The sequence below is a fragment of the Anastrepha ludens genome, chromosome 2 (genome assembly GCF_028408465.1).
Source record: "Anastrepha ludens isolate Willacy chromosome 2, idAnaLude1.1, whole genome shotgun sequence".
Classification (NCBI taxonomy): domain Eukaryota; kingdom Metazoa; phylum Arthropoda; class Insecta; order Diptera; family Tephritidae; genus Anastrepha; species Anastrepha ludens.
The window spans coordinates 122,223,462-122,249,672 of record NC_071498.1 but is presented as its reverse complement, the minus strand read 5'-3'; the positions used below and the strand labels follow the sequence as shown (position 1 = coordinate 122,249,672).

At 38.9% G+C, this 26,211-nt stretch overlaps 1 protein-coding gene across 4 annotated transcripts; it reads left to right on the top strand.

Moving 5' to 3' along the window:
• Positions 1–142: 142 nt before the first annotated feature.
• Positions 143–26,211, top strand: LOC128855243 (serine/threonine-protein phosphatase 2A regulatory subunit B'' subunit gamma-like). Of its 4 annotated transcripts, none has more exons than XR_008453704.1 (4): positions 143–723; positions 810–1,608; positions 1,798–2,243; positions 26,139–26,211. XR_008453704.1 is itself a non-coding variant. In XM_054089969.1 (3 exons), exons 1-3 carry the CDS (start codon positions 285–287, stop codon positions 1,886–1,888), a joined length of 1,329 nt encoding a protein of 442 aa, XP_053945944.1. In that variant the 5' UTR covers positions 143–284; the 3' UTR covers positions 1,889–2,259. The 4 variants fall into 4 exon arrangements, 2 of the variants coding, with proteins under 2 accessions (XP_053945944.1, XP_053945945.1); XR_008453703.1 differs by lacking the exon at positions 26,139–26,211 and adding an exon at positions 2,344–2,722; XM_054089969.1 differs by lacking the exon at positions 26,139–26,211 and having other exon boundaries at positions 1,798–2,259.

The window sequence follows — 26,211 nt, the reverse complement described above, 5'->3', positions numbered from 1 at the left end:
TCTGAACCAATGCATTGTATAATATAATTTTACCATTTTCACATATTTGCATACTTGATTTCAGTAATTTTTCATCACCTACACCCTGTTAGCTATGTTTCGAACCTTACGCGCTGCCATCACGATCAGTTTGCTGCGCAGTTGGGCAACACACGGCTGCTATGCTCATTGACAGCTATCTCAATCAGCTGTACTTATTTACTTTTATTCACTGATAAAAGTTACTTTTACATCGAAGTTTTTTTCTATAATTTTGTGTTGAAAAGTATTAACATACGCTTAGAATGGAACTCGACCCGGATATTGTGAAAGAATTTGAGAATCTTGAAGTGGCCACAGAGAAGCCAAGTGAAGAGGAGTTGTGCTCGTTCGACGAAGAGGCGCCGCTCAAGGCAACGCCACAATTGCAACATCACACTTATTCAACGATACCGAAGTTTTTCCATGCGCCACCGCCAGCGCACAACACGTTGCGACAAAATCTCCGCAAAGAAGCGCACTCGCTTTTTCTACAAAAACGTTCACAAGAACTGCTGGATAATGACGAACTGGGCGCTTTGTGGACGCTGTTGGAGAAACATTGCACACAAGTAACGCCGCTGGGACAACAACTTATCGACTACGATGATTACTTAAAGCTGCTAGAAGCCGTGAGTGCAAAATGTAAAAAATATGTAACTGCGCGTCTCTACGCCAAACTGCTGTGCCATTCCATGTATCCAGGTGGGTGAGAGCGCACAACGCTGTTGTTGATGTGTGTGCGTTTGTATATTTTCTTTCACATTTATTACAAAAAACCTTTGGAATAGCGAATTTTGCAGGCAAAGTAGAGATCGCATCTATCTTCAATTACACAATGCGCAAAGTGTGGCTGACGCAGGGGCGTATCGGTTTGTCGTTTTACGATGAAATTGGCCAAGGCTATCTGCGCGAAATCGACATGGAAAACTATATCATCGACATCATACCGACGCTAGCGCAGATAAGCAGTTGCGTGCAACCTTCCTTTCAAAGTTTCTACGTATGCACGGTGGTGAAAAAGTTTTTCTTCTTCCTGGATCCCTTACATACGGGTCGCATACGCATACGTGACATACTGGCATCTGGTCTGTTGACCGAGCTGCTGGAGTTGCGCGATGAGGAAGCGCCTAAAGAGACACAAGAACTCAATTGGTTCTCCATGCCTTCGGTGCTCACTGTGTATGGCAATTATCTAAATTTAGATAAAGATCACAATGGCATGCTGAGTAAGCAAGAATTGGCCGGCTATGGGACGGGCACATTGACTTCGGTTTTCCTTGATCGCGTGTTCGATGAGTGTCGCACTTTTGATGGCGAAATGGACTACAAAACATTTCTAGATTTCGTTTTGGCGCTAGATAACCGACACGAGCCCCAATCGCTGCACTATCTCTTTCGTATACTGGACGTGCAACATAAGGGCTACCTAACGGCACAGACATTGCACTACTTCTTCAAAGGCATACAAGAGCAAATAAGTGCCGTCAATGCGGAGGCAGTGAATTTTGAAGACTTAAAAGACGAAATTTTCGACATGGTCAAGTCGAAGGACCCATTCAAAATCACGCTGCAGGATTTAATCAATTGGTATGCACATACATACATACATATATACGTATTAAATATGTATATAAATTGGGTGTGAAAGCTGTTTGCTCAAACTGAATATTTTAATTACACTCTGGTTTGAGCAGGCAACGTAGCCTCCTTATGTACTAATTAAACTTTAATGTTGCTTTGTGCGCGCATTCACTGGCATTTTCATTGGCATTGCAGTGGGCAAGCAGAAACTGTTGTCTCCATCTTAATAGAATTTCACAAATTCTGGGCGTACGAGAATCGTGAGGATGGCTCACATAATGTTTAATTTTGCACACGAAAATTAAATTGAACGATAGAAATTGTAGCCAAGTTAAAGACAGCAGCATCGAGATGTGTGCAGGTGTACCGACTGGACTAACAAACTATAAACGTTTAACAACGCTGCCATTTTTATGCTATTATGCCATAAGTACCTAAAAGGGTGAAGATTGTTCAAAATGCGACGTTTAAATTTAAGTACTTTTGTTTACGTTCACACTAACAACAACACACATTCCAGCTTAGCGATACGGCATAATTATGTGCACGAGTATTTATAAGTATAGAAGTACGGCTTGTTGATATTGCAGATGCGATGACGACTGCGTTACATCTGCTCTGGGCATAACTAGGCACGCTAGGTAAGGAGAGAATCATTTTCAAATTAGATTTTAAAGATAATGTTGGGCATTGCCTTTGTGCTATACAAACAGCCGTAATCATTCTTTTTTTCTTTCTTAGATTTAATATTTCCACTTAAGCGCATTTAAAAAAGTTGAAATAATTATTGTGTTTTTTTGATTTTCTAATTACAAGCTGTCTTAATTAATTTTTAAATTAGTTTACGTATACGGCATATATACATATATACATATATACATAATGTACTTAATAATAAAACAATGCGAGGCTGATATGGGTACATTTATAATGATAGTACAGGCCTGTTTACATAAGTTATGGTACGTTAAGAATTATAGGCAACTAAAACATAAGTATTAAACTTTTAGTGCAAATTTTCAAATTATTGTAATTAAATTTTAAACTCGTATTAAATTTAAATTTAAAAGGCCAACTTTGCCAATTTAAACTCCTTAATGAAACATCATTCAAAGTTCTCCATACAGTAAAAAATAATTGAAAGTTTTAATTTTGGTTTTATACAGCAGCAACTCAACCAGAGGAACCCCCGCTCGGCAGGCAATGGCAAACTTCCGAGTGTATTTCTGCCTTGAAAACGCTGATCAAAACAAAAAAAAAAAAAAAAAGCTGCCATGTGGAGTTGGCCTAAAACTGTAGTTCCCTGACATTTGAAAAACAACATCGAGATGCATGCCACAAATTGAAGGAAGTGCTCGGTCAAACACCCAAAGAGGGTGTAAATCAATGATCAAGATAGTTGCTTATGCGGACGATGTAGTTTCTCTCGACTATCAGTAGGCTCATGCAATCAGCATTAAGGATACTCTCTAAGTGGGCGACGTCAGATGTTGAAAAAGCTGGGTCCATTGGGAGTAGAGTAGCTCACAAGGGTTTTCAATATGTCCATGGCTACTCTCATAATTTCTGACAAGTGCAAATCAGGGATAGTGGTCCTACTACTGAAACCTGGGCAAGCCGCCAACCAAGGGGATTCTTATCGGCCGATAGCTCTCCTTTCCCCTGTAGTGAAGACTCTTGAAGCCCTTCTATTTCCACTCTACACGAAACACTTGACTGCAGCCTCACACCAGCGTAGCTTCCGAAGAGTGCACAGTACCACCACAGCACCTACCGTCATAAACACTCAGATAAACAGCGCGCTCAACCTCCCTGCTAGAGGACTGTCCTAGTAACGTTGGACCTAAAAAAAAAGCTTTCGACACTGTCAGCCATGCCACGCTACTAAATGATATTTTACAGTCGATAATCCCGCCAGAGCTGAAGAGGTGGACCAGGGACTACTTGAGTAGTCGCCATTCGTCGGTGCTATTTCGAGAACAAATTTCTAAATAGAGGAAAATAAGGCATTGCTTTTCAACTTCTATATTTCGAAACTCACCCAGCTACCAGAGGGAGCCTCCTTGGTCTCCTACGCCGACGGCTGCCCGATAGTGGCGTCGGGCAATGACATTGGTGGCTTGTGCGCCAAAGTAAACGACTACCTCGCCTGCCCTTTTTCGCTTCTTCGCTATTGCCACTAAAGTCGAAAATCGTAACAAGGTCCTCAAATCACTTTCCGGCAGCACGTGGGGCAAAGACAAAGAAATGTTGCTAACCACATTTAAGGTAATAAGCCGGGCGGTTTTAAACTATATTGCGCCTGTCTCCTTTGCCTGGAACCAGGGATTTGCAGTGGATGAAGCTCCAGACCTGCCAAAACACTGCCATTAGGACTGCGACAGGATGTCTTTTGATGCCCCCACTTCAACATCTACACGACGAGGCCCTTATGCTCCCTGTAATGGAGCATAATAAATTGCTCAGCAACTAGATCCTGTTAGGTTGTTAACGCAGGCTTCACCCACGCAAAAGCCTGCTTGAGCCTGAGCCGCCTCCTAGGCACGTCAGGACGCACCTCCCCAATTACGCGAGATCCAGGACAAAACAAACCGGCAATTACTGGATCCCACAGTGTACAGACAGACAATTATCGACATTCATCGGAAGACTCTTACCCCCTTCTTAAGTTCCCGACCCCCGAATGCCGTCATCGGAGTCTAACAATTACCTATTACAGACGAAGAGCTCCAACTTCCCCGAGAGTCCGGCGCAACCTTGGTACAACTACGTTCTGGATGCTGCATCAGGTTAAACTCCTACTTATTCAGAACCGACCCCGACATACTCAATATATGTGAAGGCACCCCGCACGACACTAACCATCTTTTCACATGCCCCATCAAACCCACTCATCTAAAACCCCTGTCTCTCTGGACCCAACTTGTCGAAACAGCAAGTTTCCTGGGCCTACCCTTAGATGAGCTATGTAGACGAAGACGACCAGTGATTACGCTAATCAGACAGGGCAAAGTTAACTGCTACAACAACTCCAAATGGTTTAGTGATGTACTCTGCTAGGACCGAACTAGTTCTGTTCACCACAAGATATGATACCGAGTTTTCAATTACCGGCTATAGATGGAGCAACACTAACCTTATCGAACTAAGCCAAGTATTTTGGCATAATTCTGGATGCAGAACCTTCTTAGAAAACTAACACTGAGGAAAGGATGAAGAAAGCTCGTAATGCCCTATTTATCTGTAAGAGGAGATTTAGCAACAAATGGGGTGGGAAACTGTATATTAACCACTGGACATACAATGCGATCATCAGACCCATTTTCACTTATGGAGCGTTCGTGTGGTGGGAGGAGGTGTATACACAATCCTACCTAAAGAATCTCATAAAATTACAAAGATAAGCTTGCGTTAGAATAACAGGTGCGCTTCTATCGACGCCTCAGGCGGCGCATGAAGTGATCCTACATGTTCCACCCATCGATATAAATGTTAAAAGGGATAGCGGGCAAATCTGCTTCCAGGATTAAAGGAGCAGGTATGCTAAAATAAAACACGCACGGTCATACATCAGTTCTAGTATCTCGGGACACTTGCAATACGCATCGAGAACAGACTATCTGGGAACCCAAGATAGATCTGAACAAATATTATAAAATATGAATACCCAACAGAATGTGTTGGCAGACCAGAGACATATCAGATGATAGGGGTCACCATATCTATACTGACGACTCAAAGATGTACAATGGCACTGGATTGCGAGTGTACTCGGAAAAATTATCCCTAAATTGCTCCTTAAGACCCTCAGACTGGTGTAGCGTCTTCCAAACTGAGATCTACGCTATAGACAAATCAGCAAAAACGATAAGACTAATGGGCTTACCTCCAGCAAACCTTACCAGTTTTGTTGAAGCTCAAGCAGCGATAAAGGATTCAAGATGTGTTAAAGAACGCAGGAGGTCGCTCTCTCTTATCCAACAACACACCACCAAATGTTGTCGAGTCCCTGGCCACTCCGGAGTGGAGCGGATGAGTGTGCAAGGAAAGGCTCTGCGCTTGAGCTTCTGCGAGTGGTAGAGGACATAAGCATTCCCCGATGAACTGACTCGATTCCTTCTAAACGAACTGTTTACTGCGATTGACTTGAGCATAATCGCGGAAACCAAAAAAAGATGGTATTTGACTACTAACTGCAGGGTCTCCAAAGTGCTATGGCCAAAACTGAATCTTAAAAGGACAAAATGTCTACTTCGATTCAACAGGTCAACTACCAGCATCCTAACAAGTGTTATAACGGGCCACTGCACTATTGGCACACTAGCCAATGGAATCGGTGTAACTCATAATGACTTTTGCAGGAGTTATGCAGATGAAAAAGAAATTGAATCCGTAGAACACCTCTTCTGTGAGTGCCTCGCCATTTTAAAGAAGCCGTGCCAAATATTTTGGCGATTATTTGTTTGGGGACCTGGGAAATTTGCAAAGTGTGTCACTGGAGTGATTAGTTCCCTTCTTAAAGAGATCTAAGTGGTTTAAGCAACTTAGTTAGGGGATGGAAACTAAATGCATGTATCAAAATGGGCCTTAGAGCCATCGACTGTCTTGTTTTAGACCAGCAACCTAACTAACCTAACTTAACCTATGCCCAAAATTATCTTCTCTTTCATAAGAAAACTGTACTCTAAGCGACCCAGGCGTTCTATATGGTAACGTTAATTTTGCGCCTTTGTAAAGGAAAGAGTCACAGTGTATTTAAAAATTGACTGCATTTTCATGCTCAGGAAGTGAAAATATATACGTATACGTATTTTCAATAAAATGTAAGACGAAAAAAAGTTCAGGGAAATACCGGGTTAACATCAGCCTAACCTAACTTTTCATTTATGTTTACAAAAGTTTGCATTTTAACATTTTTCTCCCAATTCTCTCACACAACTCATCTAAACTAACTTCATGGCCAGCCGAGTTCAACTGTTTTTGCATCCATTATAAAATTTGGGTTCACTTTTATTAAAGCATTTTTTCTACAGCTTATCAAAATTTGTTAAAGGCCTTAAAATTTTCACCTATCACAGGATTCGAAAGAATGCAAGCTGTAAGCCTTTGTACTTATACGTCAGCGTGCATGGGGAATATTCAGCCAAGGATCTTCGCACACTAGCGCAACTCCAAACTTAAACCCACTACACCGTTACGCTTATAAATGATGAATAACGAATTTACGGGGACAACGAGCTCTATTCAAAGGATTTCGTTAAAAGTTAGTCAAAAATGCAAATCTTAACCCATTTGCATTTTAATCTGCCTCTTTCCTTATATTCCATTATTTTATTTCATTTGTGCTCATTTAAACTTTGATTATGAATTTTTAATTTCGATCAAAAATAAACTTTGTCCGCCTAATTTAGAGTCATTGAAGGTAGAAGTAAAAAAAGTATACTTAATCATTGTACGATGCTTTATTTTTTGTATGCACTGTATATGTAAATATATGGCAAATACCCGGCTTGTGCTGTTCTGCAGTTCGGGCAAAGTATGTACGAAAGAGCAGTGAGCAACACAAAAACAAATCGACAGTTGTGGAAATTAGAGAGAATTTTTTTCCTTGCCATTCCTGTTAATTTTCGCTTATCCCGTTTAGTGGAGCTTGGCGCACAGTGAACATACAAATAAACAGGAATGATTTTTTTTTTAATTTTCCTTTTGTTTTACAATTTTCAATAGTAATCGGAAATTACATTCTGTCAAAAAAATATCAGGAATTGTTCACTTAAAAAGCGCGCGTTACACATACTTGAAGGCCAAACATTTTTTTTATTGGAATGTCCTCTATAGTGTCGCAGAGTTTGAGCGCGATCTGCCAATTAGCTTGTTTTTGGCATTTAATTATATCAGTCAAACGCAGCTGTGCTCTGCAATTTTCACTATGGATAAAAATATCGAACACAGAATTTGTCTTATATTTTGTGTTTTGAGCGGGATTTCGTATGCCGAATCGTTGAAAATGTTGCAGAAAGCCCATGTCGAGTGTGCTTTATCAAAAAAATGGGTCTACTAGTGGTATAAGGCTTTTACAGAGGGCCGAGAAGTCGTGGATGATTTGCCCTTATCTCGTCGCCCATCAACGCCCATCTTCAACGGATGAAAACGTCGACAAAGTCAAGAAAATGGTACTGGAAAACCATCATTTAAGTTTGAGGGAGGTCTCAATTGGGCATGAGATGCGTGGCTGCTCGATTCGTTCCAAGAGAGTTGAATTTCTTTCAAAAAATTTATCAGAAGAAGTTGGCTGAAGACATGCTTGAGCATGTGAGTTCGAAACCAGCGCATCATAACAGGTGATGAGACGTGGGTATATGAGCTTCACATACAAGCCAGTCAACAGCTGGCGGCTGAATGGCGCTATCCACATGAACCGAAATCCAAAAAACCACGGTCAAAAGGTCATGCTACTCCTTTTCTTTGATTATCATGGTGGTATGCACTCGGAATTCATTCCAAATGGTTCTACGGTAAATAAAGAGTATTATTTGGAAGTTATGCGATGTTTGAAAGAGAATGTGACCATTTTTGGAGCGAAAACTCATGGATCTTGCACCATGATAGCGCACCGTCTAACAAGGCGCATATTGAGAGCACTTTTTTGACCAAAAACTCGACAAATATCATCGCACAATCACCCATCGTAGACGAAATAGCTAGCAGCCTATGAGCTAACCAGCCCCGTGAGATAATACCTTGATGGCAGTTTCGCGGAGAGCGTGGTAGATTGTGGAGAGTTGTTTAGTACGTAGGTGTAGCTGTGAGGCTACAAGTTGTGCATGCTGCTATGCTGGTATAGCAGTATTCATGAGAGTTTCCTCTTCACGGACGTCATCCCGGAAAAAAAGAAAAAAAACCACCCTATTCACCGGATTTAGCCCTCTGTGACTTTATCCTCTTCCCAAACCTTAGTCGATAAGGACAATTCGCTAAAGGAGCTGAAGAAGATCTCTTCAAACGCGTATAGAAATAGCTTTGATGACAGGACTAATCATTGGTATATGTGAATTGCTTCGAATGGAGCCTATTTTGAAGACGACAAAAGAAGTTTTGATGATTAAACAATTATTTCCGTTTTATTGAATAATTCTCGGTACTTTTTTGACAGAATGTATTCATAAATTTCACTAATGCAGAGTGATAGTAAACATTCCAAAGTTTTATGGCTCAAAAATAATAGCCCAATCGTTGAATAATTTTTGATTTGTTGCAATTTGAAGACTTATTTTATGACTTTTTAGCACACTTCGGATTATAGACGCTCCCATCCTGTAAGTTTATGCAATTTATGCCAAGAAGAACCTTTCAGTAGATATTAGCTTCAAAATGCAAGCAACCTCGTGAAAATCGGAGCATTTTGTGCATAGTTATTAGCTTACATATTTCGGTACTTCATTTTATAAGGGGTAGAGATGAGCCCATAATACATGTTGGTGTTTGTATGTATGTGTATCTTGATTACCGCACAAAATGCAAAAAGCGGCTTAAGCGAGTCCACCCGTAAATAAGCACTGTGGGTGAGTCACACCCATAACAATCCATCACTCGTAAAGATTTATAAAACATTCATTTGCGTTTCATTATTTTTGCGCACTCTAATACCCATTTACGTATACCAACGTGGAAAAGGTATGCAAATCAACTGTCCGCGATTCACTGTCCACTCCGTCTATCTTTAACTGTCTGCCTTTCATTTCGTTTCGGTATTCGACCGCACATTTGACATACAGTTCATTTTCTCCTTCACCGCTCGCTTGGTCGCATTGGTTAACTCAAAGGGTTGGTTGATGGTTGGCTAACTGCCTGCCTGTCTAACTGGTTATCTCGTCTGTGTCGTCAGTTGACATTTGTCTGCGCACAAACAGCCGTAGCTGAGTTTATGCTCCCGCCATTTCTCGCGCATTCCATTCGAATATGTACATATGTAAGTATGTGCGCATAGATCCCCCAAATATTTTTGTGTTCAAACTTTCATTCGCAGCGGAAAATGAGAACCCGGCAGATGCACTTACCCCAGTGAAAACGCAGTCGAACTTTTGAAATCCTCAAGGATTTCCGCTATTGCATAAAGTGTTGCATATTCGCGTACACACATTTCGACTTTGCAATTCACTTTTCAAATTTTTTACCATATCCTGCTTTATGCGGCGTTACAATTCCCCGGATACTTTGAAGTTTTTTTGGTGCGCTCATTATCGAAATGACCGTTTGCTTACTGCGAGAAGTGAGCCGCGGGCAAAAGTTTTGGCGAATTGCGCTGTAACTTTGCGCAGAGTCGAGCCCTTTTCTAATAGCTTTGGGCTTTGTGCTAGAGATGGACATGAATTCATGGTATCTACGGCATACACAGTGCATATTTTTAAAGGGCTTGGACTTGCAAGTTTGCGAAGATACTCTTAATCTTCAGGCGCTACCTGAGTCATGCCACCAAAATTATTCTACAATAAGCTTCACAAAGTTATTTCCGAAATGTATAAAGCGTTTTTCAGTAAGAGCGCTTCAACTTTTTTTTTGAATAAAACACAAACGGTTTGACTTTTTTAACTAACTTTTTTTTTATTATCGAGTTTGAACATATACATTTAAGTATAAAATTCGATTTCTTTTGCATGGCCGCCACGTGCACGTTTTACGAAGTCCAATCGTTCAACCCAATTTTCGACCACTCTTTTGCATAAATCGGCCGAAATTCCAGCAATTTCACGTTCAATATTGGCTCTGAGCTCACAAATCGTCGCCGGCTTGTTACTGTAGACCAATGACTTCACATAACCCCAAAGAAAATAGTCTAGAGGCGTCAAATCACACGAGCGCGGCGGCCATTCGACCGGTCCATTTCTGGAAATAATGCGCTCATCGAACTTACTCTTCAACAAATCAATTGTAGCGTGTGCTGTGTGGCTTGTGGCCCCGTCCTGTTGAAACCACATGTCGTCTAAGTCCATACCATTCAATTGCGGCCAAAAATAATCGTTTATCATGTCGCGGTATCGGTTTCCATTCACAGTAACTCGGCGATTGTTTTTCGTCAAATAATGGGCCAATTACGCCGCCGGCATGTAAACCGCACCAAACAGTGATTTTTTCGGGATGCAACGGTGCCTCATGAATCACGTGTGGATTGCTTTCTGCCCAGTAACGCATATTTTGCTTGTTGACAAAGCCATTGAGCCAAAAGTGAGCTTCATCACTGAAGATGATTTTTTGGAATTATTTGGATTTAAAGTAGCAGCAACAGAACGATTATTTTCATAAAAAATTTGCACGATTTGCAATCGTTGCTCAAGTGTGTAGCGTTCCATAATGAAATGTATACTAATGAAGTTTACAAATGACAGCGCACCTATTGAAAAACGCCTTAGTTGCAGAAAGGACTGTAGCGACAATAACCGGCAAAGGATCGCAGCTGTGGTATACCAAAAAATCTAAACTCAATTATGAAAGTAGTTAGGCATATTTAGACGTTAAAGTACGAAGATAAACATCATCACGTAGCTGCACAATCGTTTGTCGATTTAGACCGTAAGCAAGTAACTTGGACAGTTTTAACTATCCTCGAGAGAGACGGCAGAAGCTTCTGAGCCGGGCACTCTTTTTGTGTTTGCGGAAATCGCTGCCTTCATTGTCAACCAGTGGATTCCGTCTTGATGGATTTTTTCATAAGAGTAGAAGCCAACGCAGTCTAATTATGCCCATTTTTTTATAAAGCTCATTCAATTTCCTCGGTACTCGTGGCCCTTGCACCTAATATGAGGACGGGCATGAGTGGAGATTTGTAAAACATGGCTTTTGTTTGTCGAAAAATAGCTCTGGTCTGTTGCTGGCAGTTCCAATGCCAGCTGACTTCAGAAGAAATGTGCCGAACTGAAGGATGAACCGTTCAGCGCAGCATCTAAAAAATTTATGAGTGTTAATAAAATGTTTTTCGGGTAAGAACGGTGAAACTGCCTTAACTCTGTCAAAATAGATGTGGCACGCGGCTTGCTTAGTTTGAAGTTTTTCTTTGGCATATTCAGAAAGACATCGTGGTACTATTATGAAACTACCACCCCTTCCATGATTCTATGTATGAATTTAAAACAACGAACTAATAATTTCAGCTCGGTGAATGCCTGAAATATTTTTGAAAGCCATTTGAGAGCCTTAGCAATTTTGTTCCTGTACAAATTCCTTTCACGTCGTCAGCTATGAACTGTCTTCTAATGTCTCCGACAGTTTTGAATTTAGATATTTTACCCTCTTCGGGTTCGTCTTTTCGATGTATGCTAAACCCATTCTTCTCTTCATGCACCTAATTTTCTTATAATTGCTCAAGAAATACATATCTGTCAACGGACTTATCACTTCTAACTTTTTTACTCACTTCCAAATAAAGGATTTTCCAATAAGAGGTGCTACTTTGATATTCAAAGAAAAATGATATTTTTTATGTTTATTTCGGATGTTCGGATGTTTATTTCATTATAAAGAGGATGGTATGCCGCTAATAGTGGAAAATAACATCAGGCAAATGTCCACCACGACCACGCTTACAGGACAATATCTTTTTCATGAAATTTTCCATAACCGAATTGCAAAGTGGCTGCCCTATGTCCTCGATAACCTGACAAATTCCATCTTTGAGGTCTTGAATCGACCCTGGGCTGTTGGCGTAGACCTTCTCTTTCACGTGGCCCCAAAGACAAAAGTCACAAGGTGTTAAATCACAAGACCTCGGTGGCCAATTGCGATCACCTCTTCGAGAGATAACACGACCGGAAACTTTTCCCGTAAAAAATCAATGTTTTCGTGGCACGTAGCGCCGTCTTGCTGAAAATAAGCGTTGTGCAGATCAATACCATCCAATTCCGGTCATAAAAAATCGTTAATCATCTCTCGATAGCGCCATCCATTTCAAAATAACACCTGTTATTGGAAAACCGTTTAGTATATTTTCTTTTCCTATCAATTTTCGATTAGACGTAATAAGTTTTAAAATAAAACATTAAAATATTTAGACACTTTCAGATTTCACTCTTTTTGGTTGTTTTGCCGAGCTCCTCCTCCTATTTCTGGTGTGCGTCTTCATGATGTTCCTTAAATGGAGGACCTACAGTTTCAAGCCAACTCCGAATGGCAGATATTTTTTATGAGAAGCTTTTTCATGGCAGAAATACACTCACAGGTTTGTCATTGCCTGCCGAGTGGCGACCGCTATTCGACATTTTTTTTCTTCATTTTGCTGTTTCGATTCGAGCCTATGTTCTCTCTGAATTCCGAATGATAGCCACGCACCAACCCATTCGACTACAGAGGCCGCCGGCTATTAATAATTATAACTACATATATATACAAATTTTGCTTGCTTTCTTGCTTATGTGGCGCTACAATCGTGTGTCGGTTTTAGCCGAATCCAGCAGCACTTGGTCCTTCCAGCGAAGATGTGGCTTTACACTTCCTCATCTCGTCATCAAAAGAGTGATTTGTGCGAGTCTCCTTTGGATCTCTTATTGGAGTGGTTTTTACATGGCGCGTCTCAGGTTCGACGAAAAACGTTTAAGGCGAGAGACTCGCTGTAAACATTAGTTCACTAGGGACGGATACCCGTAGCTTATCCAGGGGACTCCTCGTGCAGCCAGTGTATCAACTAGAAACGCGAAGGAACAAAAATCGTTTGTAAAATTTACTATGTTAAAACAAATCATGCACTTTGGTTTGTATTTTTGCTTTCTGAAAAGAAAAATTACATCATTTACCCGGACATCATAAGCACATCTATAGGTAATATCCGCCAAACAGTCGATTCATGAATGCCTAATTGTTGAGAACGTCGCGATATCGATGTTGAAGGTTGTTCATCAGCACTTTGCGATACAGCACCAAAATTCTCAAGAGAAAGACCAGTCTTGTTCTTTGGTATGCTAGTCCTGCTAGTTTTCTAACCTCGGCAGAATTCTTGAAATTTTTTCACCAACCGTTGAATTGTCGACTCATTCGAACGATTATTTTCCCCAAAAAGTCACGAATTTTGCGATATGTTGCTTTCAATGATAAACCATTTTCATAATAACTTTAAAAAAAATTCAATGTTGTTCTATGGAGTAAAATTGTACAACTGCCTGCTTGACAAATGTCGAAAATGACATCCAAAAGAATGCCGTCTAAGAATTATTTACTGATGACATCTAGGGTTCAGTTTTGAAAAAACGCTTTATAATAAATTCTGTAATCCCATGATTCTGAAGCCCCTGATTCAGAGGAGCTGTGTTGAGAGTAGTTGAGTTAAGCTTGGGAACTTAGTCTCACTATGCACCTTAAAATTTTTTGTTTTTGTGGGCGATGGGGCTTAAAAGGCCTAATGCCGTCATCAAATTTGCCGTCGCAGCAATGGTGTTCAGTTGCGTCACCTTATATACGAGTACATATGGAGTATTCGCATTTCCTTATTTTGCACAAGTATTTCTGGAAATCCCGTGCTCCGAAAGCATTTGGGTTGTATCATATAAAAATGTACTTCAAATTTAGTTCCTGCTATACTATTTAGTTATGTCTTTTGTTAGCCTGGTCGACCATCTGCCGCGTATTTCGTTTCTCCAGCGGTCCCGCCATAGCCTAATCATTTCGTTCTTTATTAAGCGCGCCGCAAGTTTGCTTACTTCCTCTTCCATCCTCTCGTTCTTTAATGCCCAGAACTCTTTCCCTTCAGAGGTTCGCAAATCGGAACAGCTCGTCCTGTTACTGTACTGTAAACAGACACAACTCTCAGAGCCGCCGTTCGTTGTACCGATGCTAGAAGCCCACACCAGTGACTCGCCTTTAGCGCATTTGTCCACAGTTTTAAGAGAACGGAGAGCGTGATAGTCATCATTATTTTCCGTTTTCTTTGGGTTTGTTTGTCAGTCTACTGAGTAGGGATGCCATTTCAGAGGATTTCTCCGCTGCATGTTTTATTTGCGCCCAGAAAGTAACAAACTAATCAAAACATTCGCAGGTACTCGCTAAACGGTAATCCAGCAAAAGCTGCATTTATTTCCTGCTTATAATATTCTGTTCACAACTGTATGCTAATAAAATAGGAATGAGGAGCTAAACAAAATACCAGAAATGCACTACGACTCCCGCCATACATTTAAAACATTTCGGGATGTGCGGCTTTAAGACTAACAAATATTTCTTCGGGTTGCACGGGATTTTTTCGTATGTTTTTCGACCGCTCCCATCTCTAGTCGGTTGTGTTGTGGCATGCGGTTTTGTTCTCTCGGTTAGTTATTCTTGTTGCCGGTTGTTAAGAAGACTACAAATTCACACGAGACAGAGAGGATGAGCGAAGAAAGGTGGAAGGTGGAAGCCAGTTGTATGTATGCGCCGCTGCGTGGGTGTGCTGGCTTAGCTGCGGATCCAACAACAATGCAATGCATTTGTGAATGTTAAAGTCGTTATTATTGTGGTTGCACAACAGTTGCGTTTAAGCAACAATATTGTTGTTTTTGTTGTTATTGCTCTTGTTTGTTTGTTTTTGTGCACTTCTCTAGCTTTTGTTTACCCTTTCCACACTTTGTGCTGCTCGTTGCCCGGACTGTTTGTGGGCTGGTCTGGCATTAAGCGAAAGTACTGTAATTTGACTTGTTAAGCATTATGCCAGGATTTAATAGCTCCAAGTGTTGGTAAAATGTGGAGTAGTTGGAAATTTGTGTGCTGAAATGAATGCATGAATAAAATTTGTAAGCAGTATTGCGGCACGAGTCGCAAAGGTGCGGGTGTGTTTTTGATGGGTGGACGAAGAAAGGAACTGGGAGGAGGAAAGGAAGGTGGGAAATGCACATTTGCGTAAAAAGTCAAGTGCAATTATTTGTATACACACATACATATATACAATATAGTGTTGTTCACAATAATAGCAGTGGATTATCAATGCAAAAAACAAAAAAATAGGAATAAGGCAGCACATCATTTTTTTCTGCTTATCAACTTTTCCAATACAGAGTCTTATTAAACTTTTAGTTACACCACCAGCACACGCACGCATCTACACAATTTAAAGTCCAGTTCATTTGATTCGAGGCAGTAATTTTGTAGTTCTTACCATAGGAGGCACCTTATTTTACGTAAAGATCCACAACAGTTGGCCTTCGACTAATCTTTTTGGCAATTTTAGGATTTGAAATTTCCTCTGAGGTCAAGAAAACGATTTGTCTTCTTTCGCGATCTGTTAAACCTTTCTTCCTTTCAACTCCTTCAACTAGAATTAAGAAGTTTTCGACCAAACAGAATGAATGCTTAAAAACGCGATCCCTTTTTAACAGCTTTAATGCCCCAAAAATGTAAGCCAACTGAGCGCCTCTATTCAAGTGCTGAAGTTTTACTGCTGCGAAATGCTGTTGGGACATGTTTATTTTTGAGCAAAGTTCAGCCTTCAGTTGAATTATCAGAAACCTTAGTCTCACTAGATCAAGTACGGTTGCTTTAATAACCATTTTTTTCCAATAAAATGACTGCCTCTTATCAAGTGAACTGGACTGTATTTGACAAGTGTTTTATGTAATACTAGATTTTGTCCCGCGTCGCTGCTACTTTTATGAGCAAAAATGTAGCGATAAAATAAGAAGCGTTGAGTAGTTAACAAGCCGATGAATTAAAATTCACATAAAATATTTACTTTCCTCTTATGTTTACAAAGTATAAAAGGAATTCTGAGTATGCAAGTATGAAAGGAATATCCGAGTCGGCAAAATTTCAATATCTAAATTTTTCTTTTCATTAAAAATTACGCAGAAGTTCTGCCTACCGAGGCCGCTTTAAATATATTTCTTCGTTTTTCTTCAAATTCTACAGAAATGCAGAAAACTTAATATATTGTATAAATTTTTAAATAGTCAAAATGAACCAATTACTGCAATCGCATGCCACCAAGTTACGCATGAGGAAATCGATATGACTGTGATATTAGAATGTAATGAAGGAAAAATGGGAAATTAAATAGAAATCTTAAAATGTGCTTTCCCTATATATATTTTTTTTTAACTCCAATCTCCTAATTTTAAAAACCTACACAGATCCTAAAGTGAGGCTCCGAAGCTCATGTCGAGAAAAGTGCTGAAAAACATAATTTTGGTAATTTATTTTATATTAACAGATGAAGTAACGAATTCCAAAACGTTTCCAAGCATATTTATTTCATTTGTTTTTAATTTTTAAATACATAGCATTAAACAAATTTTGTTTATAAAGTAATTACACTTTTCACAAATTTTCGTAGTTGTAGAATGCTGGTTACAGATATTTTTTTTTGCATTTGTTACAAATTTGTTTTTGCATTTTAGATATTTTCGTCGGACAAAGATGACAGCACTTTCGTTTCAGGGTGGCGGGAGTACAGGGTTGCGAATCAACAGCTGGTGGTAATACTGCTTTTATGGCTGCTTGTGTTTCTGTTCGCATATATTTGGTAGACCGTCTTCTCTGTATTTGTGACTCCACAAGGCTTTCTCCTAATTCCCGCAAAAACCAATATCTTTTGTTTTTCTTTTTGTCGTGCCACTCAGGATGAGTTTTTATCAAAATAATGTGGAAAGCAATACCTGCAGCATCAATTAAGTTCATAAAAAAAGCAAGAGGCCATCTATTGCACTTGTGTTTGATCATATATTCGTGAATTAATTGGTCAAATGTGTCTACGCCCCCTTTGGTTTTATTATAAAATTTATTGTTCTCTGAAATTTGTTTTCCTTTTTCTTCAAAGACGTTATCATCACAATGCACAGTTGACATGAAAATAGCTGCTTTTCTTGCTTTGGGAACATGAGAAGCATTCGGTCTATGTTTTTGAAACCCGAAGATTGTTGAGTTGATCTCTCGAGACTTGTTCGGCAAAAATTCTAGAGGAATACATGTTTTGTTTTTTCTTAGCGTCCCCACAAATGTTAAGCCTTTACTCAATAGACTCTCAGCTAATTCCTTACTTGTGAAGTAATTGTCCATAGTTACATTACGGTTAGTACCAGGGTAAGGTTCCCATAGCTCCTCACCAACTTTTTGGGCAAGACCAACAGCCCATTGATTCCCATCTTTACCCGTATATGGAATGCCGCGAAGAGGATATGCATTAGCACTGTCGCATAACCACCAAATCTTATTTACATATTTATCCGGTTTAGATGGCATATACTGAATAAAGTGACATCTAATACGGCAAGATAGCAACTGTTCGTCAACAACAATGTTCTCCGTGGGCATATAATACTTTCCAAAGTTGTGATTAACTTTATCCCAAACAGAGCGTATAGGTGCTAACTTATCCGTTTGAGGGCGGATACTTCGGGTAGACTTATTGTCAAAGCGTAAAAATCTTAAAAGTTCCGTTTAGCGCTCTTAGTGGCTTTAAAAATCGATATTCCATACAACTTGTCCCAGAATAAATTATAGCTTTGATTATTTTATTTCATATGGCTAACTATGATTAAAAGTCCTATAAAAGCGAGGAGTTCATCTTTGTCGACCACGTGCCACAATTTTCCTAATTTTGACTACACTGCAGATCCTTCTTCATTCGTATACCATATATTTCATCATCGTTTATGAAGAGTTTAAAGCAATCAAGTACGTCTGATAAAGCTGCACCTGTATGAGTAAAATCCATTTTGTGCTGTTATAATTATTACTTACCTGGAGGTAAAACAACTGCATCAACCTTTCCTTTGAGGATATTCGTTGATTTAATTTTAGATGAAGGTGGTGGAGACTTGTTCCAAATAGTAGAATCTTTACCTACGTAGAAGTTGGCTTCATTGTCTTCCATATTTGCATTTTCGTTTTCATCCGAAATCTCATCTTTTTCTTCAGATGCTTCAGTCATCTGGTCCAATTCGGAATTATTATAAATATCATCATTGTTGTCACGGACTTCACCATCAGACTCATCTTCCGCTTCCCAATGTTCCAAACTATCATCCAACTCCAAATCATTCAAATAAGAGTTTGGCACAGTTATATAAAAACGTATGTTTTTATGCAAAAGAGAAATAACAGACTACAAGTATACACGTGAGCATAATCAGCAAAACTATAAAGAATTTGAATATGTATATTTCTTCATCTGTTCAAAAATATAGTGCGTACTACGACTTTTTGCATTCAATGGATTCAAATTTTGCAACAGTTCAAAAATGCATTGCCTACTATAACTTTCTTCATTCATTAAATCAAATTTTAATGTTATTTAAAAATGCTAGGCCTACTATGCGAAGAGTCCCCCAGGGTCACTTTAGGATTTACGTTACAATTTTGTAGGATTGCAAAAAAATGGTAAAAATACTACACAATTCAAAAAATTATAAATACATATCATAAATCATATCATATTATAATTATAAATACATACATATACAATCATAACAATTATAATCAGTTGGAGGAATACCCAAAATTTCAAATCAAAATTTTATTTGGTGCGGGAATAATCAATACTTAAATCTCAAAGTGAGACTGAAAGGCTCACTTTAGGAGATTAGGGTTAATGTGATAAATACGCTTTGAAATATATAGGTTAATATGCTTCAACATCCTTTAAGAGCATATTTTTTGCATACTCGTATATGCTAATAAACAGTTAAGGTGAATCTATAAAAAAATTCCAAATTGAAGGACTGTGTCCGTGTGGAAGTTGAACTATTGATTTTTTTACTTTTACAGCTATGAGAATATCATTGATAAGTCACAAGCTTAGTTTATGGTTAGGCATTTAGCAAATGGGTTGTTTCCTGCTTATTCAAAGTTAAGAAATATTCCAGGCGTTTTCATTAAAGGTGGCGACACTGGACCAACAAGAACGTATTGAGCATTAGAAATATCACGACAAAGGAAAGTAGAAAAGAAAAAGAAAAGCACAAACTACGCTGCATAGTCGATAAGAAGTTGAAGCTGTAAGCATACGACTATAGTGCGAAATGCCGCTCCCGCTTTCAGAGAAAGTTAAGTTTCTAGGAGTGATACTTGAATCGAACTCCATGAGAAGCTCCACATTGAAAATCGGATAAAAAAAGGCCACTATAGTTTTCTTCTTCTTCTTTTTCTTAATTGGCGCGATAACCGCTTACACGAACCAGTATAGCTTTCTACGCCTGCAAATCTATGCTCGGTAAAAAACGGGGATTCAAGGCACAGATCGTTCTCTGGATGTACAACAAAGTGGTTCTGCCAATTTTAACGTACGGATGCATGAATTGGTAGGATGATCTTCGGAACGGCTGTAATATCACTAAATTGCAGAGAATGTAAAGACTGCTTTAAGATGGAACCGGTTGTTGGAGCAGGGGTTTCTCTAAATCGACCAATTTATCTATTTCCTTAAGATTCCCGCCATGGTGAATATCCGAATTAGTCAATTACTGTAAGGAGGAGATCAAATCTCTTGGGTGTGCAGGTAACATTTCTCTCATCTAGATTTCAGGGCATAGGAACGTAGAGGGAAATTAAATTGCTGATGAGTTTGCCAGGAAGGAGTCGAATGATTTGGTCCCAGAGATCTCCTACCCGGTCATCGGCTCCGCCCTGACTGTTGTTAAAGGGGAACTTATTTTTCAAGAAAGCGCATGCGTGCTATTTCGAAAACCCTTTGGCCCCAATATAGTAGACGCAGGTCCTTGATTGGCCCATATTGACAGCTGAAGTCAAGCGATAAAATATTTCCATCAGAGTATCTGAGTTGTTTAGTTCAACTGACTCTGACTTTAAACTTATGAACCAATTAAACATTAATTTCCACGCTTCCTGCAAAAAACACCCTGTCTCCGATAATCTGCTTCAACACAGTCTCTGTCATATATTCAGAAACTGCTGCTGACGATGCTGCTCTGGTGTTTTGGTAGCTCTCCGATTGCGCTGTCGCTGAACTTATTTTGCTCGCCTTACCTGTTGGGGGCAACCCTATTCAAAAATATATTCAAAATAAAGATTTTCATACCTCTTTCGTTTGACACCCTTAGAGAGCAGTAGTATTTAGGTTAAAAGGGTAATTCAAACAGGTGACAGCCATTTTCAAACATTTTTTCTAAAAAAAGATTTGTTAAATTTCGTGCAGTATGGATGTATTATTTTAATTATTTATTTTTATTGATTTAATTCGCAGAACTTCTTTAAACAGGTGGCTAAAATATATTTCAAATAAAGATTTTCATATATCTTTCGTTTCACACCCATATATCAGTATTTCAGTTAATTTATTTAATAAATTCAATAGGGGTATTTTAAACAGGTGGCAGCCATCTTCAAAAAAAAATTCTAAAATACGATTTGATATTGATTATTTATTAGTAATTATCTCGTTTATTTAATTTCTTTTTTTAAGCAGGTGGCAGCCTTATTCACAACTTCTTTCATTTGACACTCATATAGTAGTATTTTGGTTAACTTATTTATTAAATTCAAAATCGTTAGTTCAACCAGGTGGCAGTCATCTCCAAAATATTTTCTAAAATAAAGTTTCTTAAATTTCTTCTTCTTGACTTACACAATGTATTATTGTAATTACTTATTTTTAGCAATTTAATAAACATATTTTATTTAAAAAGGTGGCAACCTCATTCCAATATATTTTCAAAATACAGATTTTTTATAGCTCTTTCATTTGACACTCATATAATAGTATTTGGCCTAACTCATTTTATAAATTACAAAACGTTAATTCAAACGGTTGGCAACCGTCTCCAAAAATATTTTCTAAAATAAGGTTTTTTAAATTTTTTCTTCTTGACATACAAAATGTAATATAATTACCTATTTTTAGTGATTTATTTCCAAGATTTTTTTAAATAGGTGGCAACCATAATCAAAAATATATTCGAAATTAAGATTTTTTAACCCTTTTTCTTTGATACTTACATTGTTATATTTCATTTATCTAATTAATTTTATTTGAATTTAATTTCTCAAAAATATTTTCGAAACTAAGCTCTCATACATTTTTTTTTCATTTGAAACATGCATTTTAATATTCGATTGAAATTATTCATCTAACTTTTTTAGCAGCTGGCAACTCTCGCAAGAAAGTAGCCTATGCTTCGACGTAGGCAAGGCGAATTTATTACAGGTGACAGCAAACACATATAAGTAAAACCCTACATGTATTTGTTGTTGCGTTTGGTGCAAGCATCATGTCAAAATCAGCAAGCAAATGTAAACATACGAATGTAAACATACCAATACATACAAACAAAGCATATCATTTTGACGTAAGCCATACCTACGGCGAAAAATTCAGCTGGGTGAATGCTGTCACCTCATTAAATCCACCTTGGACGTAGGCCATAAACTATCGTTGTGCACAATTTCATGCAAATCCATTCAGTCGTTTACGCGTGATTGAGTCACAAACATTCAAACTCACAAACGCACACATACAAACTCTCGCATTAATAATGTAAGCAGGATATGGGTATATACCTATTTATATACATGTGTGTGTGCTTATTGCGTGTTTGACACAATGAAATTTGCGAAAATTTTGTACAACATATTTTATGAATTATTTGCACAAAGTTTATCAACCAACACGCGCGGCTTCAAAAAAAAAAAAACAAAAAAAAGAAAATGTTGACCTTCCGATTCATCCAACGAATTAAGCTCCCCGAGGCGATGAGCAGGCAGGCTTGCATGAACTAAATGGGTCGTGCTATAGCAGCACTCATTACACATTTTTTTATCACTTTATTCGTGCTGCTAACTCCACCACTTGCGGGTACTCCGTATTTCTGGTCTCACTGTATTTCGTAATTCGCTACTACGGATTTGCATTTCGGTTACAATTTCGTTTCGATTACCATTACGTTTGCCTCTTACCAGTTTTTTATAAATTCTACGCTTGGGTTTTCGCAAGCTGCTTTACTTCTCTCATTGCTCGGCACGCGTTTGGACCTTTTTATTGCTTTCCCTTTTCCTTTCGCTGGGTTCGGTTTTTTTGTTTTTTATCGGTTTTTTTTTATTATTATTGTACAATACTTGTATCGTTTCCCTTTATTAGCGGAAGGAAAAATGCTTTAATAAATTATTGCCTCAGTAAAAAGCGAATTTTAGCCTTCTCGCGCAACCTTATTCTCTACTCTCACATTTACCCTCCGCCTTCTCCAGCTGTCAGCCAACTCGATCGATCGCCTTCGGTGCGAAAATGAAAGCGGCGCAAAACCAACAACACTAATGGCAATTTGAATGCCCTTCCTTACTTTATGCTTACAACTAACGAAATGAAGTGTGGCGTATGGTGTTGGCTTTGTCGTTGGGCAGCAGTGCCACTAGTTGGCCAAAGCTTGGGTGAAAAGTTAAACCGAGGCGAATTATTGCTCGAAAATTGGTAGCAGTAGAAAAGACGACCACATTACGAGAACAAATTGCTGGAGGGCTAAGAGGGAGGCAGGGCGGTATAGAGGGGTGCTAGTAAGAGCATCCGTTATAGCAACAGACAAAATGGCAGCTTTACAACTTCCGCTGGCGCTACCGCTATGCCCAACCAGTCAACCAACAAAGCAGACAGCGTGCACCAGAACGAGAAATAAAGTGTAGTGGAGTGAAGCGACACACAAACACATACATCCACACATACATAACACACACGCTTATTTTGGTAGTGTCATTCGCGTGTATTATTTCGGCAAGAGAAACCAAGCGAGCGAGCATAAATTGATGCACTTCCTCACAACCCAAACGGCACATGACGTTGGCTATGGCCGTGGCGAGCACGTCAGGGCGTATTAGCGGAAAAAGGATAATGAAAAAATTAAACAAATACAAAACACAAAAAACAGAAAAAGCAACATTAAGTGAAAATGAACAAAACTAGAATTTTCGGTTTACCAGACAATTTGCACTACGCCGCAAAGGCAGCAGCGCGCCACAACTCGCTTGCGATTTTCGTGAAATTTTTGCAAAATATTCCGGATGCTCGCTTTTTCACTTCAATTATTATAGTTTATTTTGCACATTCCACAACAGCGGCATCAGCGGCAGAGGTGGTAGCGGTGGCGGTGCGAGAGTGGTGAAGCGGTGAAGTAGCGCCATCACAAGGCAAATACATATGTATATATATATGTATGCATGTATGTATATATATATATGTATGCATGTACCGAAATGTACAAGCACAAATAAAATATTTTACATTTGTTAAAAATTTTTGGCTTGCGCTACAAAATGACAGCTTGGTAACATTGTAATGTGCATGAGTTTTATTCATGGTGGTGGTGTTTGTTGATAGTGGCAAGATAACATGGGGATTAAGTGTTCGCGTAGTCATGAAAATAAAAGCAACAACTAAAAATAGCAATCAAATAAATAGTTACCATAAGTAAATGTACGGAAAAACTGCTATTTATGTAACGATTATTCGGTGAGCAGTCAAATGTTACGCCAAGCCATACACAGGCAGTAATTAACCCTTACGTCCCAGATTTTTTTTTTGGTGGTTTGACTTGAATTTGTTATTTTTTTCACTTATAAACGTATTACATATCTATGTATATTTATTCTAGAAGTGTATACTAGAACTCCCTATTTTCTTCGCAATGAATACTCGCGTACCTGTTCCAAACTCATTAGGTGAAAATTTTCGAGTATGAGCTCGAGTATATCGAGTTTGTTTTGGTAACTCGAGCAATACTTTGAGTTATTTTTTACTTTTTTTGACAGCACTTTTTCACAAACTACAATATTTAGACATATAGTTTTAGATATATATCTTCTTGCCGTTCTTAGGTAGAACATTTCTTTCCTTATTAACTCCTCTCGGGAGCATAGGGTTTCGACAAGACTTGTCTTGCATTGGTTTCGTTAATCTATTGGATTTCTGACAGGGTAGGAGATTAGATCAGTCCTAAGAAGTGGGAATGCCCATCTGTCGTTGCTTAGGAACAACGCCTTCTTACTGCTTGGAGCGCCATCTTTGTATCACATTTTTCTGGCAGAAGGATCGCACAGATGATTGAAGACTTCGCTAAAGTGGTGTGTCTGCGCTATTAGCGCGGCTGTCCGCTTCCTCTTTCAGGCGCCCTTTGATGCAATGTGTAACTGTATGCTTTTCTTTTTGTTTGCATGTTTTTGCAGCCCCAATACAAGTAATGTGCTGACTATTGTGTGGGAGTAAGGATGTAAAGGATGGAAAAGGATACGTTTTTGGGTTTGAGGAATGAGATTTTTTTCTTAGAAACAGAGAAAGTAGGTAAATTTGGAAAAGAGCGAGGACCGTGCTTTATGTGGAATTCGAACCCACAACCTCCGGGATGGCAGGCTAGTGCGCTTAAGCTACACTACCGAGGTCGCTCTAGGTAGAGCATAGGGTCTCAATAACAATTTAAAATACGATTTGTTTAAAGATATGAATTTAGTTCCGCCAAGAGCGGCCTGCTTGTAGCGCTTCTGCTTCGACTAGTCGCTTCCAAGGGCTGCCACATCTGCGACTTGCACATTCCAGTCTAAAGCTGCTATTGGGCCAATCCATTTCCACTGCACCAGGCTGTCGATTAAAGGAACACCCAGTGATCTTATCGGCTAGCTGCAAAACCTGCGCATTTACGGAGAAAGTCCTGAACAGTCGCTTTCTCTGAAATGTTCCCACGACTTCTGCAATGGAGATTAAATGGTAAGCCTAGCTTCGGTGCGTGTGCTGATCGTCCAATGACCAGTACACACAGCTATGAGTTTGGAAATTAAATGGCGTGGAGTCCCCAGGACTTTCTGAGTCCTTCGTCTATTGTACTGGTTCCAAAGGGTTTACGAAACACCACATGAAGAAATGGATCTCCATCTTTTCTGCGCTTTTATCAGAAATAACTTGTTCAATTTCCCTTTAACAACTGTCAAGGGGATGCCAATGACCGGGTAGTAAGCCTCTGAGGCCAATTCATTTCCTTGTTGTTGTTGGATAAAGTGTTGGGCCAATGATCCTGCGGAAGCTCGAATATTCTGAGTTTCGTGCGTTTAAATGTGCACATGTGATGACCTTGTCCAACATGCCAAACACTGCACGGCCTTTGGATATTCGGCTAAATAAATTAAAATATTTTAATAGGTATAAACTCTGCTCCTAGCCTGGTTAGCGTGAGATTAGGGGTAGTTAGAATTTTCAAAAAATTGAATTTTATTAAATATTTTACTTAAGTAACTTTTAAGGTAATCCAACAAATACTTTTCGAGTTATTCAACAATTAACATAGGGCGCTCGGGCGTTCCGGAATCGATAGCAAAACTTTAAATGCGTTTTTCTCACAACTATGTTTTTTGAACTCTTGATCTTTGTAACTTAAAAACCGCTTGGTAGATTTCAGTAAAATGTATACTGCATTTAAAAAATATAAAAAACTCGTGCCTGATCGAAGGATTTTTTTCAAAAATTTTTTTAAACAATTTATTATCGAAAATCTGAAAAATATTTCCTGAGGCCGCCATATTGTTAATTTAAAAAAATAAAAGCCTCGATCAGGCACAGGATTGTCTATTAATAAGACTAATTTCTCTTGTTCTATTGATTTCAGATTAATCTCCAAGGACTTGTGATGATCACTGCAAGGGACTTGTGGAGGAAAGGGCTCCACACAAACAGCAATC

Excerpts from the sequence above, each read along its gene's own strand:
- LOC128855243 (XM_054089969.1), top strand. The coding sequence starts at position 285 with ATGGAACTCGACCCGGATATTGTGAAAGAATTTGAGAATCTTGAAGTG. Across the intron at positions 724-809 it reads GTGCCATTCCATGTATCCAG|CGAATTTTGCAGGCAAAGTA; the intron begins GTGGGTGAGAGC and ends CCTTTGGAATAG. Across the intron at positions 1,609-1,797 it reads CTGCAGGATTTAATCAATTG|TGGGCAAGCAGAAACTGTTG; the intron begins GTATGCACATAC and ends TTGGCATTGCAG.